The following is a 17,315-nucleotide window of genomic DNA, read 5'->3' as shown; positions in this document are numbered from 1 at the left end:
CAGCAAGAAATGTAAACTTATCCGTTGCGAGTAATTGACAATGAAATGTGCGTGCAATATCAAATATCTCTCGACTGTTTTCAAGGTGAGCTACCGGCCGGCTGAGTCGGATGACGGAGATGGATCTCTCAGCAGCCGCGCTAAAAATAGAAACCCACTGCAAGCGGTGAGAATATTTACGACCCTTTTTCTGTAAATAAAATTATTAATTACAAATAAAGAATCGCACTCTTCAGATTCTCAGCTATGAAATCATCTTTAATTATTTTTTTAATTTACTGCTCTCGCACTGTTTGTAAATTCACATTATGACTTGTTCCTGTTAAAAGTAGAGAAAAACTAATACATCTCAAACAAGATGTATCGTAGATGCTACCACGAAATCACAATTTATTAAATCTGATTTGAAATTTTGTATCGATTATTATACTCTTGAATTTCAACATTGTTTGCAGGCCTCAACTTTTTTCCACCAACGAACCACTTTGGAAAAGATACTTCTAGTCTTAGTTGTATTCTTGTTCATTACCGTTGTGATAATATGCATCTTCATCAGAGGCAATCCGCAAAAATTGCTCCTTGTTGGTTCCCATTTGTTGAGGGAAAAAGGTAAGAGTGGTCCAGTTCACTTTTTTCACAAATCAAGCAATTGAGCAAAAACTATCGAATTTTCTAAAGTATGCAACCGTGCCGACACATCTGCCAAGTCGGTTGCATACTTTGTCTCCTTGCTGGGTTTCCTTGCTGATTTTCTATCTTTTATTCCAAAATAACAGGGGCCGAAGGGTACTGCATGACAACAGCGTGCGTCACGGCCGCCGCATCGATTTTGCAAACGATGGACCAGAGCGTCAATCCGTGCGAAGACTTTTACCAATACGCATGTGGTGGGTGGAGCAAAACCACGGTCATCCCTGAGGGCAAGTCCCTCTGGGGCACATTCAGCGTTATTGAACAGCAGAACCAAAGAGTCATTAAAAAGATTTTAGGTAAAATTTTCCCTCAATAATAATCATTTTGAGGAATGCTAACTTTTTTATATTTTGACATTAAAAATCGGGTAAATATTGCGATTTTAATTTTTGTACACCGCTCTCCAATGGATGAGAGCTTTGGGGCTTTTGGAAGATATAATTAGACTGGGAGGTAAATTTTATAATATTTGTATATCACCTGGTCAAAATTTGGGAAAATTATTGAAAATTGAGATCGTTTAATTCCATTTGTAAAACAAAGTACCATTATTTATCTACGTAAAGCATACAATCGAGAGAGAAAACTTAAAGAATGGTAATACGCATTACGAATATTCTGATTACACTCAGAGAAGTGTTCAGTTTCAATTTAATACCAAAGAATCTGCATGTTCAACAGAATTACGGCTCGTTACCGTCACAATCATGAATTATTTTTGAATGAATTAAGAACAAGTATGTATTCTAGTTAATTATTTTCAACTCTTCAGAGCAACCAAAGGGGAACCGGAGCAGCAGCGCCGAGGACAAGGCTAAAATGTACTACATTTCCTGCATGGACCCAAACAACACCATTGAGACTCTGGGCGCGGCCCCGTTGCAGGAGATACTCACCGAGGTTGGAGGCTGGAACGTCAGCGGAAAATTTGAAGTGAAAGATTGGCAACTGCAGAAATCGTTGCACGTCTTGCAAATTAAATATGGCATGAACGGACTATTCTCGTGGGCCGTCAACGAGGACGACAAAAACTCTAGCAGATACGCCATTCAAGTAAGCAGAATTAAAATTACAAATAATGCGACCAAGGCTGAATGTAATTTCAGGTCGACCAAGGTGGACTGACCCTTCCGACGACGGCGCATTACCTGAACAAAACCACCAATGCAAAAATTATGCAGGCCTACTTGGAGTATATGGTTAATGTAATAATGGCTCTCTGCGTTTAACATTTCGGTGGATAAATATTTAATTGATTTTTAGATCGGCACGCTTTTGGGCGGCGAAAAGAACGCGACCACCAGGCAGATGCAGGAGGTGATTGATTTTGAGACGGAAATAGCCAACATTACCACTCCAACCGAGGAACGACGCGACGATGAGAAACTGTACCACTCAATGAAAGTGACGGAACTACAGAGTCTGGCACCATTCGTAAGTCACGTTTGCCTGGCAAACGTCGCCCGCCCTTGCTCGTTTGCAATTCTGATGCGATATCATATGCAGATCAACTGGCTGGACTACTTCAACGAAGCCTTCAAGATGGTCAACAAAAAAATAGCACCCAACGATTCGATCATCGTCTACGCTCCCGATTACTTGCAGAATTTGACCAAAATCATCGACAAGTACAGCAAAACCGACGACGGGAAAAAGTGAAAATTGTGTTCTTTTTATTGTAAAATATAACTACTGTAGATATTATCCTCAGCGTCATCAACAACTACCTGGTGTGGCAAATGATCCACTCATTGGCTTTCTACTTGTCCAAGGACTTCAGACAAGCTTTTAAAGGACTGAGGAAGGTCCTCACAGGAACTCAGGGCGAAGACGAGTCCTGGAGGTATTGCGTGTCTGATACAAATTCCGTGCTTGGTTATGCGGTCGGCGCAATGTTTGTGAGGGAAAAATTCAACAACAATTCCAAAGCATTCGTAAGATTGGAAATTATATAAAAAAGTTGAATTTTAAGTTTTGAAATAATCCAGGCCGAGTCAATGCTAAACGAAATCCGGCTATCTCTGAAGGTTAATATACACAAAGTGCCTTGGATGGACGATGAAACTAAGAAGGCGGCCATCAGCAAAGCCAATGCTATTACAGATATGATCGGTGAGTACAAACTAAATTGAATTAACTCCCTCATGCTTGAATTTACGAATCAAAAGATTAAAACAAAAATACAAAAAAAGTACAGGTACAATATTGTACCTGTACGCAAATGAAAAAGCGGCGAAGACAATTAATTAATTGTTCTTAATTAGGGGGCTTAACTTATAAATAAATATATTTGGTTTAAAAATATTATTTAAAAGTTGACGCTTGCAACCCACTATGATACTGATATTTAAAGAAGTGTAATTTACACTTTAAAATCAGCTTACAACTACTTCATGATTTAAACTCTGCAATATAGAGCGAATCAAATCCTGAGGAGATAATCACGATGGTTGAAATTAAGTTAGTAAAATTGACAAACTTTGCGTCGGAAAGTAAAACACTTGACGTCAATACTACATATTTACTTTCGTTTTTTACGCATTAAACAAACACGCAAATTTGCAAATTCTGACAATGAGTGACAGTCGCGTGAATATACCTAATCTTATCAGATCAAGAAACAAATAACACCCATCAGTGTCAGCCTCAGTGCTGCATAAAGCGAAAAATCGCACGGCCGATCAATGCAGAAATTGAATTTAGCAATAAAAGCGAAAACAACAGGCGAATGTGTGTTATACTCCCCCGCTTTTCTATTTTAAGGTTTCCCGGATTACATTCTAAGGCCGGAGTTGCTCGACGCCAAGTACAAGCGACTGGAAATTCAAGGCAACCAGTATTTCAAGAACAATATTCGCGCCATCCAATTCAACATGGTAGAATTGTTGGAAAAGCTGCATCAGCCAGTCAACCGAACATTGTATGATGTCTAAAAATAGAAGCGATTTTTTTATTAATATACTGCCTGTCAAACGCAGATGGGACATGACGCCGCCGACCGTAAACGCCTACTACAACCCGACCAAAAACCAAATCGTGTTTCCGGCGGGCATCTTGCAGTTACCCTTTTTCGACGTCAATAACCCAGCTGCCCTTAATTTCGGAGGCATGGGAGTGGTGATGGGGCACGAGTTGACGCACGCTTTTGACGACCAAGGCGAGTATAACCCAAGCGCCGCATGCAAATTCCCTATTCTAAAGGGAAAATTTCCAATGCCATATGCCCATTGATTGATTATGAATGAAAATCGGTCGGTGTTTACAGGACGCGAGTATGACAAGGAAGGAAATCTGAATCACTGGTGGAATAACATCACCATAGAAAAATTCAAAGAGCAGACCAAGTGCATCGTGGACCAATATTCCGCATTTAAAATGGACAACGTCAACTTAAACGGAAAACAAACTCTGGGTAAAATGATAAAGATTTTTTATGAAAAATATTGACGCTCTCGGTATCCAATTTATAAATTTTTATGTAAAAGAGCGATATTCATAATTATTATAGCTTCGCATATTTTCGGCCCATCCAAGATTTTAAGAAAAAAACGTGTCAATTAGTGATTCGATTTAATTGAAGCTATCAATTCAAAATCAAATTAAGATTGTGTCATCGCAATGCTAAAACTTTTAACTCCATTGACATTATTGTAAGATTGTGAACTTGCTAATTTTTAATTAGATTCAAGATCGATACGAAAAACAAGATAACGATATTTAAACAACCGTGCACAAAGTTCATCGTATTTAATGGTATGAATTTTAAATTTGATTCTGGTGTTTTTTTAGGAGAAAACATAGCCGACAATGGAGGGCTCAAAGCCTCTTTCTACGCGTATCAAAAGTGGCGTCAAACTCAGAATGAGTGGCCACTACCTGGACTGGGAGAAATGTCGCAAAACATGCTATTTTTCGTGAATTTCGCGCAAGTGTGGTGCTCGGCCAGCACCCCCGAAGCCAACCAACTGCAGATTGAAAAGGACCCGCACTCGCCGTCCAGATTCCGAGTCAACGGGCCAGTTTCCAACTTCCAAGAGTTTGCTAACGTCTTCAACTGCCCAGTGGGCAGCGCCATGAACCCAAAGGAGAAGTGCTCTGTTTGGTAAATTAAATGTCACGCCAGGAGGAAAGGAGCGAGGGAAAGAGGGAGGCGAGGAGCGTAAATGTGAACCTATAATATGTATTCTAAGTCATTTGACCGATCAATGTTCTCTAGTATACTTTTATTTCTAATTGACTCTGCGAGACAAAATAAAGGCTATAATCTATATTTTGTGTGAAAATTATATTTTTATTAAATAACCCTTGAGTTTTGATTTTCTATAGGAATTAAAATGTATTTTATTGGCTTTAATAACTCAAACACAATTCAATAAAGTTTGAAACTTGAAATAATTGGGAGGGCTGAAACTGCAATAGTAAATGCATGCGGAATCATTCTTCGAGTGCGACATTAAAAATTAATGACAAATATAGAACTTGGAACGCACTTCAGTAAAATTTAATTTTTGATTGATTGGGAGAAATATGGCAAACCTATACCTTTCTCTCAATATCACACCCAGTCTTTTACTCTTAAAATATTTCTTGCTGAGGAAATGATTTTTCCTTGTTCAGTTTTGCAAGAAAGCTCATATGAACTGCGTAAAAGTCTTTCAACTTCTCTGAATCCTTTTGTTTTTCAATGTTCATAAATCTATGAGAAACACCTAATATGAAATTGCCCTAGTTCTACGATTGAGTTAAGGAATCCAAAGAGAGTAATATTGCAAAATCTTACGGGTAATAACAGCTGAAGAAGAGCCATTAATAGTTCCCCCTGCTTGAGCATTATCCAATTGGTACCGCATTAATTTATTCATTATTAGTTAGCCGTACACACGCACTGCTTGATGAATGATAATCAAGCTACTTGAGAGATCGGCAAATGATGAAAAACACGATTCGTTGGGAAATTAATGCGCAGTAAACAATATTCTATGGCGCACACGGATTTTTACATATTTTGTTGAACAGAGAAACGTGCCTTAAAGGGGGAAAATTTGTGCACGTTTTGTGTGGTGAGTTATTACTGATTTTTATTCATTTAAACCGAAGCAAAAATTGTGACTTTAAATATAAGCTCATCGTTTGATGGCTACGAAAGATATTGCGCTCATTTTCATGACTGATTCTCATGATTTGGTAATGCAAAAAAAATATTTTGCACAATAAAAAGAAATAAGATCAACTAAAATGTAACAACTATAGTCTTTCGGGCATGCTAATTTTTAAACAGCGTCCATTTTAGTTAAACTATGAGGAAAAGAACCAAGGTAATATATAATCAATAAATTTGCTGCGTGAAACTGACAAGTTAACCTCTCATTTACACTGAAATTGAAGGGGCGAGTGAATCGACCAAAATAAAACAAACGCGAGCCTGTTTGAAAGGAGCAAAATTCAAATTAATTGGCATGGTAACTGGGAGGGTGGCACGTGCCGGGCCACGGTGTTGCTTGCTCGCTGTTTTGTGGAGCGACTGCAGCGTAAAGCCACCACTCTAGAGACAGTATGCAAATAAATACGAGCTCTCTCGATTTTAAAATAAAGCGATGATACAAACAAACTTTAACGAAAGTTTGATTAGAATTGGCCTGAAAGTATTATTTTTGTATTATAGAACACAAAAGGGAAAAGGAATTCCCACAAGCTTTAAAAATGCGTTACTATGCTAATTTTAAGTATAAATTATATGCTTATAATGGACGTTGGATTAAATTATGATTATTATTATTCATATTTATTCTAGCAATGATCAATACAATAAATACATTTATTATTAATTTTTAAAAGCAAGAAATGGCGATCAGCACTAGCAAAATAAAGCAAAAACGATCCTTTTCAAAGTAATATCACGCCGCACTGACAATGAACCACACATATAAACACAATGAAACTTCTCTCTTTTGTATAGGAGTTCTATTCTGAATCATTCCTCTGGCCGGAAATGGGTTAGAACAATTAAAAATTAGCCTATCGAAATGCGTTTTACTGTAAGTCAAGCTATTTAGGGTCGTTTTGTTTTCTGTCCACTTGTGCCTACACTTTCAAATTGTATCAAATTTTTCTGCGTCAGAAGTAAAAATGGTGACAATTGGAATTTTGGCAACAAAATATTTCCTCTGATCTCTTGAGATTGACCAAATTTCATACAGAAGTGACAGAACCAGCCAGATTGTTATCCGGCTGATCAGAGAAGTGCCTGATTATTTGGGAAGTCGGTCGCGACCTCGACAATCCGCATGGAATTAGTGCATTTTGCGTTTGTGGCACAAGATACCAAATCGCGGCATATTAGTTGCAGAGAAAAAGGGAAAGTCCGTTAGCCGCGAGTACATAAATAAGTATATTAGAGAAGAAACGATCGAAGCCGGACAGGTCTCATGTCTCATACGTACGCAGCCAACAAGCGGCAAGAGCGGGGGCGCCACCCCGGTCCGGCCTAGTCAAGCCATTTATCATTTTTTCCGCGCAAAAACGCGGCTTACGCAAAGGTAGGCCGAAATAAAGCAGCAAAAATTTCGAAAGGAGGAAAAACGCACGTCGTCCGCGCGGAAAGCGCGGCAGAGTGCGCAGATAAATTGATCAGGCATCGGTCTGGCAGGAGGGGGTAAATAACAATAATATGTATTTCGCGCACATGCTTCGCTCCACGTGACGAAGGGCACATAATAAAAAAGCTACTCCGAGTCACGTTGAATCTCACTCAGCGCCATCCTCATTTTTGCAGCACGGGAATTCTATCGCAGTCTGTCTCGCGGTGAAACAAAGATAGATATGCCCGATTCGGCCGCATTTCCCAGCACTGGTCGCACGTCTTTTTGTTAGTGTTTCGGCGCTCAGCATCTTCCCTTGTTGAGTGCGCACCGCTTGCGAGAGTCGCACCACACGGACTGGCCCAACTTATATGAGTTCTAATTTCCACGCCACTGACATTTCATGCCAGTCGAATAGCAACAGCTACCCTCAACACCAGGACCAACAGCAATGGCCCAGGAGTTTCCAGGCCCAGCAGCAAAGGACTTTGGAACACATAGCAGGTGATATTTTTCGATTTTCTGCACCTCCTCTCCACTTGCCACCTTTGTTATGTAAAACGTTCAAATAATTTGCCGCGAGCTGAAGATTCTGTGATTTTCGCCGGCTAGCAACCGTTTGTACTCTGCTATTTCCACACGATATATCAATTTAATATCGGCGAAGTAATTGCGCGCATACGGCATAGACTTAATTAAACTAGGATCTTTGCTATTTGGCCGTCGTACTCCGAATTCAACACTTTTCTTTCAGTGGAAATCTTTCAATGACAAGCATTATTTATTTCTATCTTTGGAGGGCATTCATCAAAATCTTTGTTTCGGAAAGTTAATGTGTGCTGGTTTAATTGCATAGCGTAACAAATACATAACTGAAAATAGTTGAATAAATTTTTCCATAAAAATGAGACAGGATCAATCATTTTGAAAAAAGCAGAAAAAAATAAACGAACTGTAAGGCAAATCAACTTTGATGGAGCTTCTTTTGCTCTACAATAGTCTGTTTTTATCCGTTCTAGCTGACAATCCAATTATATGGTTTTCAGTAACGCATCCTCAGCGTAAGTGCAAAAGGTTGACTTTGTGCTTCAGAAAAATCGAGAGAGACGTTTGTCCTGAATACCCTGATAAATTTAAATTTGCGCTCCGAATTATTTATTAAAGTTTGAAGGTTCCCCTTCGGCGGAGTAACTGAAAAGCAAAACAATGAATATTTCAATAGAAAATAAAAACGTGCGTCCGTCACGCGGCGTAGGGAAATCGTAACGAGATGTAAAGATTTGCGACACGACAACGCGTTTCAAAACAGAAAAATTGCCGCGAACCGCCGCTAATAAACAAGAAGAAATTGTTGCAAGTACAGTCCAAGGCCGTTGATTTTCAATGCAAATTGTAATTCGCTTATTGAATTATAAAGGCTATATCAATGCGGCTTCAATCAGAGGCTATTGATGACATTCAAGGGCTGCTGTTTTTATTGTCTCGTTGCTGCGAAAATATTTCCAACATAATTTGCGTCTTACAGAAATGAACATATTTTTAATGAAATCCATTTTTTTCTAACATCAATTACATAGGCTGAATTGTAAAAATAAAGTTACAAAAACTCCCGATACCATGAGTCTCCATTGAATGAAATTGGAGAAATAAAACTTTATCAAAACTGCGACACTAAAATTCATCAAATTTTTTAAAATAATGTTTTCCCCCTCTAAAATTTCAATGTGAATCGTTTAAACGACCCCCCCAGTCACCAATCCCGGTGGATTCAATGCCGCGGTGGATTGGCACCTATATCCGCCCAGATGCTTCTGGCTTTTCAGATGAGTACAATTCTAACTGAGCTAATTTTAGATTCCTTTATTAGCATAAATATCGATCAACAGCACACATTGTCGACACATCGTGATGTTTATTTTCGTCCCGTCCGCGAATTTCGATATGGGGTAGCGGTTAATGCAACGTATATCAGGTTGCATATATCCGTACTCCATTGCACGTACGCCTCGTGCAATTCAAGTGCAGCCTGTTGCAATAAGAGTTGCATTTCAGGCGCTTCAGTAGCGGAAATTTCGAGGTCAAGGGTTGCCTTGGCGCTCAAACTCAATTTCCTACCCCCAACAAAAACTAAGCCTCCTGCTCACGATCTAATCACATCACTTTGTTTGGGGATGCCATTTTAGTGAAATCTGTCGGCGACATGGAAAATAAAGTCAAAGAGGACGTGAATGAAAGTGCCTGGGTGTGCGCCGGGCAGTCTGCATTCCTTGGCCCTTGCATCTGGGACAAAAACATTCCACACAACCCTGACCTCAGGATTGGAGCACAAGTGAGTCTCACACTTCGTTCAAGATGCAATATCCACTAACTTTCCAATTTCCCTCAACAGTACATAGATTTGGACGACTTCCTGTCTGAAAATGGCATTCCCCTGGAACAATCCGTCTTCTCCAACGAGAACGGACAAAATTGGAAAAGGAATGAAATTGACAGTGAGTATACAGCTAAAAACTGTTTTCAAGACGTTTGTTTGTAATTTGTCTTTCCTGTTTAATGTATCAGATTTTTGTTTTCAGTTCCTTTCAGATTTTCAGGCTTATTTTTTTCGTAAACCTCCTATATGTAGTAAATTATCTGTATATATGTAGGACTCGGACTAGGAGCCCTAAGGATATTTGTTGTGCGTTGAATTAAAAAGTGAGAATTTCGGATTTATACATGCATGCTTAACTTTTATGGTCTCTTTTTTCTTAAAGTGAATTTTTCAGTTTAAAAATCGCTACGATTGTATATATCAGCTAAAAGCTAAGAGAATTTATTAAAATTAGAAAATATGCAAGGTTTGCGAATGAAGATAGGAATTTTGAGATCACATTATTTGCACCAGTAGTAGAGTGTATTTCCTGACCTATTTTAATATTAATGTAGGGTATTTCCTTGAAATGTTTATCTTTGGATTTTTTTTACACTTTTCGCCCTAAAAGAGGACAATTTCCATAGTTTCTGACACACTTTTAACTCAATTTAAGCCTATCTCATGACATTTCTCTTACTTTAGAATTCTGATAAAATTTCCAGCTTTTGAAAATATTTAACATTTTTATGAGAAATTTTGCTAAAAATATTGCACGCGTGCAATATTTTCAATTTAGCTGGACGTATTTTTTGCAGTTATGGATTAAAACTATGTTAAAATGAAGGCCGACTGGGTCAGTTTGTTTGAAGACTTAATCATTTTTAAAAACTTAATCATACCCGTAAGTTCAAGTGACATGGGTAGATGTTATAAATTTTCAACTTTTATTTGATTGACTAACAGAAAATTTTTGATGAGTAAAATAAATATCATATAGTTGCAAGATCAATTGGAGAAGTTAATAGTAGGAGTAAAAAAGAGTTAAACATTTTCCGGTAAAAACATCATTTTCATCAGGCCGCTAAAATTTATTGAGTTGCAATACAATATCGTAATTCTTTTTTAAAAATTTCTCGTTCAGGGAAGACACAACTTTTAGCTTTATTTATTTTTTGAAATATTTGCTGCTTTCGTCTTAAGGCTAGCAGTTAAATGGAATTTGAAATTTTCCCCTAATTACAAAAAACTTAAGTATTTCAAGCAATAAACTGTAAAAGGTCACCCTTTCCACTTTTTTAATTATCTCTTTGATAAACGAGTCTGAAATTCTTGACTTCGCATCTTTTAACTCACGAGCCAAGAAATTGATTGATATTTTTACTCCAGGAGATTCGCATCAGAGCTACTCAGAAAATGCAGCCAAACTTGGGGTGGTTGCAGAGGTGCTTTCTCTAAATGGCAAGGGAGATTATCCGATGAAGTACCAAGGCAGCGAGAGCCCGTCCAACGCCTGTTCCTCTCTCACTTCATCATCCAGCAAAGACGAGCCAGAATCTCCGATTTGCTCTTGTAAGTTCTAAAATTTATTCTCTAACTCAAACGTTGAACCGTGTTTTCAGCATATATGTATTACTCCATGAGCGGCAACGAGTTTGACCCGCGAACTAGAGTCTTTTCTGACGAGGAACTCAAGCCTCAGGTCATGGTGAAGAAGTCCAGAAAGAAGGTTGACCCAGAATTGCAATGTGGTTCGTTTTGAATAAATTTCAACTAAATATAACTGCAGTTTGTCCCTGAAGACTTGAAAGATGACAAATACTGGGCCCGGCGGCGCAAAAACAACATCGCGGCCAAACGCTCGAGGGATGCCCGCAGATTGAAAGAAAACCAGATTGCATTGCGCGCAGGATTCTTGGAGAAAGAGGTTTGCTCAAACGACCCTAACTTTCTGTCAACCGAGCTAATGATTGGCGCTTTTCAGAACACATTCCTGAGGAAAGAGATTGAAAAACTCAAGAAGGAAAACAACCTGATGAAATTGAAGTTAGAGAAGACTCAGAAAGACTAATTGATAAATGTTTAAGATTTGTCACCAGCAAAGTTGCTTAATGATCCGTGTTTCTATGTCAAGGAAACGATTAAACTTTATGTAATAATTTTATTTCAAATGCACGCAGTCATTTAAGAAATTCACCCAGATTCACACACGCAAACGTGATATCATTCAAATTGAAAATATCTTTATACCAATGTTGTATCATAAATACTAAATAAACTTATTCAATTCCAAAAATAATATACAGCGTTAAAAAACGAATATCTTGAATTACAAGCAAACAGGAATCTGCATTGACTGAAAAGGCAGCCCTGTCCATGACTGCATCATAAACACAATTAAATAGGTGTCAAAATTAATTTCGTCTGTAGGATATCAATGGTTGAAATGGAAAGACTGCGGAAAACAAGTACATATAAGCGGCAGCAGCAGTATTGCAGTGAATCTCTCGTTTATCTTTTCTAAAAGTCTCTTAGTGGTTTTAAAAACGACCTACTGCCCGCCAGTGCAAAAGCAACATATCCACACAGCTAACAGAGACAAACGAGTTCTTTGTTATTGTTAGGAATGTATGAAGTTGATGAAGAGAAAAGTTGGCATTTTTAAGCGGCGCGGTAGTACGGATTCACGTCTTTGATAGGCAAGGGATGCGCCTCAGTGTTGAACACCCACTCATCTAGTGATATCAAGTTATCGTCACTGAACAACAGGTATAAATACTGCAACAAAATTCGTCTCCATCAGATCAACCGTACCAGGGCGAGGAATTAAAAAGCGGAAATACAATCAAGAACAAATTAACCAAAGGTTTCCAATGAAAACCTCCATAATATTAAACTTGATAATGATTGTATCACCAAAAATTAAAGGGGTCTGTACTCACTTTTAAAGTCTCTGCTAAAAAGAAGCTTTGTTGAACGTCATCCTTCTGCGGATCGTCCGAATACACGTTTTTGATTCCAGTGTAGCCACCCTCGACTTTGCAGTGCCTTTCGAGGGCTTGCACCACCTCCCAGCCCCACTCGCGGTATTTCTGCTCTTTGGTGAGTCGCCACATAATCATGTAAGATTCGACTGTCTCTGGCCGAAGAATATAGTACTTTTCAGTGCTTTTCAATGCCTGAAAAATTAAAACAAATACACTTTTACTTCAAATACGTCTCGCGCAAAAATTCATGTAGTTTTAAACAATCCAACGTCATGAGCGTTTAAGAATTTAATAAATTCATCACAATTTTAACATGACTCTAAAATGCTATCTTTTAGATTTCTTTACACATTATAATACTTGAGCCTCAATCAAAGCTTTGTGTAATTTGTTAATAGTACCTAAATAAAAACAAACACTGATAAAAAGTACACTGTCATGATAACAACGCTTTATATCTATAAAATGCAGCTTCTGTAACTAAATATTTCTTATCAGATAATTACCTTGGCTTCAATTGCATCGGTGAACCTGAAGCTCTCGGGTCCTAATTTGGTGTTTGATCTGCTGTAACTTTCGTGGCATGTATTTGTTATTCCTTCAGCAATCTCCATGTGTCTGCTGAACTGGTCGTTATGCTGTGTTTTGGCTCCAAGTCCATACAAACCACCTACACAATGACAAATTCGTAAATTGCAGGTGAACAACAATTAAGAAATAGCTAACCAGCAAAGCAGGCCAAGTGGTCCATCTTGTGCTCGAGTCGGTCGAATTTCATGTCAGACACATAAATGAGTCCACCTTGTGAGGTGCGGACCATGTGCTCAGTTATGGCCTGCATGGCATCATCATACAAAATTCTCGCTTCGACATCTTGCTTATTGGACTGCAGCCATGCTTTCAGTAGGTATTCGTAGAAACTATCACCCAAGGCACCAAGGGACATGTGAGCTGCAATTTAATGGAAATAAATAAAGATGACTGACAGTTTCCATAACTAATTTGAAGTGCATAATATAGAAGTTAAAAGTTGAGTTTTAACATAGCAAGGAGTAGAGCAATAGGAGCAGCAGCAGATGTTTCTGGCACAAAACACAAAATAGTGTAATTATTTATCTTTGCAACATATACTATAAACAACAAGGCCAATAATAATGATTGAAAAGTTGAGATTGGAACAGAAAATTTTACAAAAGAAGAGGTTACAATTTTTATTCCCCCTAAGAATAGTTTACAACTGATCATATCAAAGAAAAATGTTATCAAATGAGAGATATTCTTGCGATTTTTATTTGCAAAGAAAGTCAAAAGAAGTCAAAGGTTTAACATTATGCTGTTTGTTCTGTCTATTGATAAGAAAGTATTTGGTCACAGACTTTGAGTCATTCAACGCCCTTCAGCGTTTATTTCTCTGGCAAACTGATAATTTTAATGTATGCATGTACTGTATATAAAGTAGTAGCTGAAGGCTAACGTTAAAGCTGTTGTTGCCAATCAAAATTGTTAGTTTTCATTCAAAATAGTGATAATTGCCATCAGAATTTTGGTCTCAACCAACACATATCAATAGACATATGAGTTTTTAAAAAATCAGTAAAAATACACTATAGTTTCACCAAAAAACCGAAAATTTTAACACTTGATCATCGAAATTTTCCAAAATTTCTGATTTTTTTTGACGCGAAATGTTGCCTTTACTGAGAGTTTGGAAAAATGCGGAAAACCCCAAAACTAGTGGTTTATCCAGCTGTTTTTTTTGCGCTAAAAGAGAGTGGTTCATTTTTGCGTATTGCAAATTTGACAAACTCTAGTTATCTGTAAGTTGCATTTTGTGCTCTAATATGAATGACAAAGTAAAGTTAATCAAGTTTTACTGTGTTTTTCCTTTTTAAAAAATTGCCATAATTGAAGTTAACATTTAAGGAACAAGGATGAGCAACAAAATTTTCAGACAAAAGAAGTTAATTTGGTGAAAATCGGTTTACACGTTGGAAAAATTGCGAGTTACCCGATCGAGTTACAAAAGTTTGCAATTAACACGAAAAACACCGCTTTTTTAAGACAATCGACTTATTGAGTAACAACTAGGTAAGAAAAATTTTGCATGAAACAAGGAACGACGCGAATTTTTTTAACTCAATTGGGGCACGTGAAATGAAAAAATGATTAAACATCATGATAAAGATGCAAATTGTGGCTGGCTGGCTGGCGCAGCACAGCTGGCTGAGCTGATATAAAATGTCGGCCGCTGGTGGCACAAGAAAAGGAGTCAGCTAGCTCAGATGTCTAGCCCGGAGTCTTTTGTAGAAATCAATAAAATGAGCTTCCCTTCATGTTTAGTATTTCTCGGCCAAGGGAATTTCAACAGAAAAACCCAAAAAACCTACCTTGACCCCATTTTCCAGACCTGGGGTGGATGTAATTAGGATAGAGTCCCTTTGGTTTATCCATTTTCTTGATCACATCGCGAATCCTGTCAACTTTCTCTCGGTACTTGGGATCACCCGTTATGTCAGAGAGGTAGGTGAATTCCATGTGCAGCGTTCCAAACTCGGACAAAATGCTGCTACCACCGCTTGCCCAGCCATAATTTTTGCTGGTCTGGGAACCAAAAATGTCAGTTGAAACGAACTTTTTTAAGCTCAAATTAAAAAACTTACTCCAGTTCTAGAATTGACAATTGCCAGGGGAATTCCCGTTTGAGTATTGAATGCAGGTAGCAGTTTGTCAGCTATGTGAACAGCCTTATCTTTGTACATCGAATCACCAGTGAAGGAGAAGAGGGTCAACAAACCACCAACAAAACGAATGTTCGTTTCAAACACGGACAAGTCAGCACTCTTAAAACATTTATGACAGTAGTCTAATGAAGCAATGGTGACAAAAATAATCATACCACGTTGTCCAAATTCAGATTATGAGCAATCCAGTCTCGTCCCTTCTGGAACTCTGCATCCATCCCCATGATATACAGGGTGTCCATCCCGTCAATGATTGAGGCGCCCAAGCTTGCTGAACCGAAAATTGAAGCACTGTGACCGCGCTTCGTGACCGGTCGTAGTTCATTTTTGCCCCACGCGTATAACTCATAATTTTCCCACGCGTGCTGCATCATCTGATATTTTTTATTAATGAAAATGAAAAATTAATATCCTTTTCAAAGCATTCAGCAATTATTGCATGAACTTACCTTTTTCACAACATTTCGTCTCTCGCGAGATTTATCATCTCTGTCTTCCCCACCATTTAACATTGGGCTTCTTGATCTTGGAATCAAATTTTCGCCTAGATCTGTAATTCCCCATGATTATTTAATGATAAATAATTGCAATTTAGGATAATTGTATTTTTCTAAGAAACCTTAAAATATTAAATTCATTATGTGCATTCATATATGCATATAATGCTGTCCATGATTTTTCAATTACAAGTAATATTGGTGGTTATATGGAAAAAAATTTTGATCGACTTTATGCAAAGTTTATATTGTGACATTGAATAATATTATTAATATATTGTTTTTGGCTCTGGAGAGATATATAATAAATAAGACAAATTGCCTCGGGAATGTTCAACAGAAAATAATATGAATTAAACATTCAAGAGAATACCATACCCTTTGAGGGATCGGAAGCCTGAATTACTTCTGGTTGGTCCAATGATCTCTCTGTTGAATCCCTTTTCACTTCAGGCTTGTCCAAAACCTTATCGCTGTCATTTTCTATTCTAATTTTCAGTTTTTCAATGTCATCTCTTTTGTGGGGATCTTCTGCTTCGCCGTGCTAAAAATAAATAATGAGTGTTATTTTCTGATTTATGCAATATATAAAAATACATATTTATTAATAAGTCTAAGTTAAACATTATCACATTGACAGAATCCAATTGCAGTCGCAACAAGTAATACCTTGCTCTCTGAAGGTGGCAAAAGAAGGTCCGCGCCAGCCTTCTGAACTTGATAGGACACCTTTCCGTACTCGGGCAGGTAGAAGAAAGCCCAAAAAACCACTATGCCCAATGTAGCAAAAACGAGCAGAATGAGACATTTCTCGCGGGGCCGCAGCGATCTCCGAATCACGGACACGGGTACGCTCGAACCCAGGCGCTGGTACTGGGGTATGATTGCTCCAGGCATCGTTCAGCTAGAAGGAGCAAAGTTCGCGTGTCCACATAGACTTGTTGGTTGCCTCCGTTAACTTGCGGGGCTCCCGATAAAATGCCAACCTCCAGATTCAGACGGGGCGGCCGCCGTCATGAGTGTTGGCAGTGATTTCGCTGCTGACGTAGTGTATAAGGGTTGGAGGTGACAGGGCAGGCTAAGCGGGCGAACCGAAGTCCGCAGCGAGACGGTCTTCGCTCTGCTGACAGCTTTTTGTCTACGGGTGATAATGGTCGCACGGCTCTGGGTAGCGGCAGCAGATGATAGCCCGAAAGAATCGAGATGAGGTGGTGCTCGCTCTCACAATCAGTAGCTCCTCATTGCTCATGCTCTATATTTTCCAACTTGGCAACCTTGCTTTTGAGAATTCATTTTAAACCGGTTGAAGACTAGCCCGTCAAACATTTTTATCAAAATAATGATTCATTGCTCCGAATTAAGTTATTGTTATATTATTTTTTAACAATACATGTACATACTGGGAATATTGCTAAATTTCCAATGGTTTCATGAGATAAGACAAGTGTCTTAAACATAATGGATCA

At 38.3% G+C, this 17,315-nt stretch overlaps 3 protein-coding genes across 8 annotated transcripts in view; 2 read left to right on the top strand and 1 right to left on the bottom strand.

Annotated features, from left to right (window-relative positions):
• Positions 1–17,315, top strand: part of Nep3 (Neprilysin 3) — a 36,788-nt gene that overhangs the window by 1,709 nt on the left and 17,764 nt on the right. For 3 of the 4 annotated variants that reach the window (XM_065480022.1, XM_065480024.1, XM_065480023.1), the window contains 13 exons: positions 86–166; positions 456–609; positions 777–989; positions 1,466–1,746; positions 1,800–1,898; positions 1,957–2,127; positions 2,200–2,348; positions 2,405–2,627; positions 2,682–2,805; positions 3,457–3,613; positions 3,672–3,850; positions 3,959–4,105; positions 4,483–4,976. In XM_065480022.1, coding sequence (XP_065336094.1) covers positions 86–166; positions 456–609; positions 777–989; positions 1,466–1,746; positions 1,800–1,898; positions 1,957–2,127; positions 2,200–2,348; positions 2,405–2,627; positions 2,682–2,805; positions 3,457–3,613; positions 3,672–3,850; positions 3,959–4,105; positions 4,483–4,799 — 2,295 coding nt within the window. In that variant the 3' untranslated portion in view covers positions 4,800–4,976. Of the gene's footprint in view, positions 1–85; positions 167–455; positions 610–776; positions 990–1,465; positions 1,747–1,799; positions 1,899–1,956; positions 2,128–2,199; positions 2,349–2,404; positions 2,628–2,681; positions 2,806–3,456; positions 3,614–3,671; positions 3,851–3,958; positions 4,106–4,482; positions 4,977–17,315 lie in introns of those variants that run through there. The other variant, XM_065480025.1, reaches the window with a different exon arrangement.
• On the top strand, positions 7,412–11,788 carry LOC135937001 (hepatic leukemia factor-like). 3 transcript variants are annotated; one of them, XM_065480040.1, is made up of 7 exons: positions 7,412–7,775; positions 9,455–9,600; positions 9,661–9,763; positions 11,014–11,196; positions 11,247–11,372; positions 11,427–11,551; positions 11,609–11,788. In XM_065480040.1, exons 1-7 carry the CDS (start codon positions 7,643–7,645, stop codon positions 11,693–11,695), a joined length of 903 nt encoding a protein of 300 aa, XP_065336112.1. In that variant the 5' UTR covers positions 7,412–7,642; the 3' UTR covers positions 11,696–11,788. The 3 variants fall into 3 exon arrangements, with proteins under 3 accessions (XP_065336112.1, XP_065336111.1, XP_065336113.1); XM_065480039.1 differs by having other exon boundaries at positions 7,413–7,775; positions 11,247–11,375; XM_065480041.1 differs by having other exon boundaries at positions 7,414–7,775; positions 11,247–11,353; positions 11,414–11,551.
• On the bottom strand, positions 11,772–17,096 carry alpha-Man-Ia (alpha-Mannosidase class I a). Its single transcript, XM_065480029.1, has 10 exons — positions 16,519–17,096; positions 16,228–16,393; positions 15,802–15,902; positions 15,508–15,726; positions 15,272–15,451; positions 14,999–15,212; positions 13,338–13,562; positions 13,118–13,281; positions 12,567–12,803; positions 11,772–12,402 (listed from the first exon to the last, which is right to left on the bottom strand). The coding sequence occupies exons 1-10, from the start codon at positions 16,744–16,746 to the stop codon at positions 12,286–12,288; spliced, it is 1,851 nt and encodes a 616-aa protein (XP_065336101.1). The 5' UTR covers positions 16,747–17,096; the 3' UTR covers positions 11,772–12,285.

This window comes from Cloeon dipterum, chromosome 2, assembly GCF_949628265.1.
Source record: "Cloeon dipterum chromosome 2, ieCloDipt1.1, whole genome shotgun sequence".
Taxonomy (NCBI): Eukaryota; Metazoa; Arthropoda; class Insecta; order Ephemeroptera; family Baetidae; genus Cloeon; species Cloeon dipterum.
This window is presented reverse-complemented; position numbering and strand designations above follow the sequence as displayed.

Coding starts and splice junctions, on each gene's coding strand:
- LOC135937001 (XM_065480039.1), top strand. CDS start 7,643: ATGAGTTCTAATTTCCACGCCACTGACATTTCATGCCAGTCGAATAGC. Junction 7,776..9,454: donor GACTTTGGAACACATAGCAG/GTGATATTTTTC, acceptor ATGCCATTTTAG/TGAAATCTGTCGGCGACATG. Junction 9,601..9,660: donor ACCTCAGGATTGGAGCACAA/GTGAGTCTCACA, acceptor TTCCCTCAACAG/TACATAGATTTGGACGACTT.
- alpha-Man-Ia (XM_065480029.1), bottom strand. CDS start 16,746: ATGCCTGGAGCAATCATACCCCAGTACCAGCGCCTGGGTTCGAGCGTA. Junction 15,213..15,271: donor TTGTCAATTCTAGAACTGGA/GTAAGTTTTTTA, acceptor TTTGGTTCCCAG/ACCAGCAAAAATTATGGCTG. Junction 12,804..13,117: donor CCGATGCAATTGAAGCCAAG/GTAATTATCTGA, acceptor TTAATTTTTCAG/GCATTGAAAAGCACTGAAAA.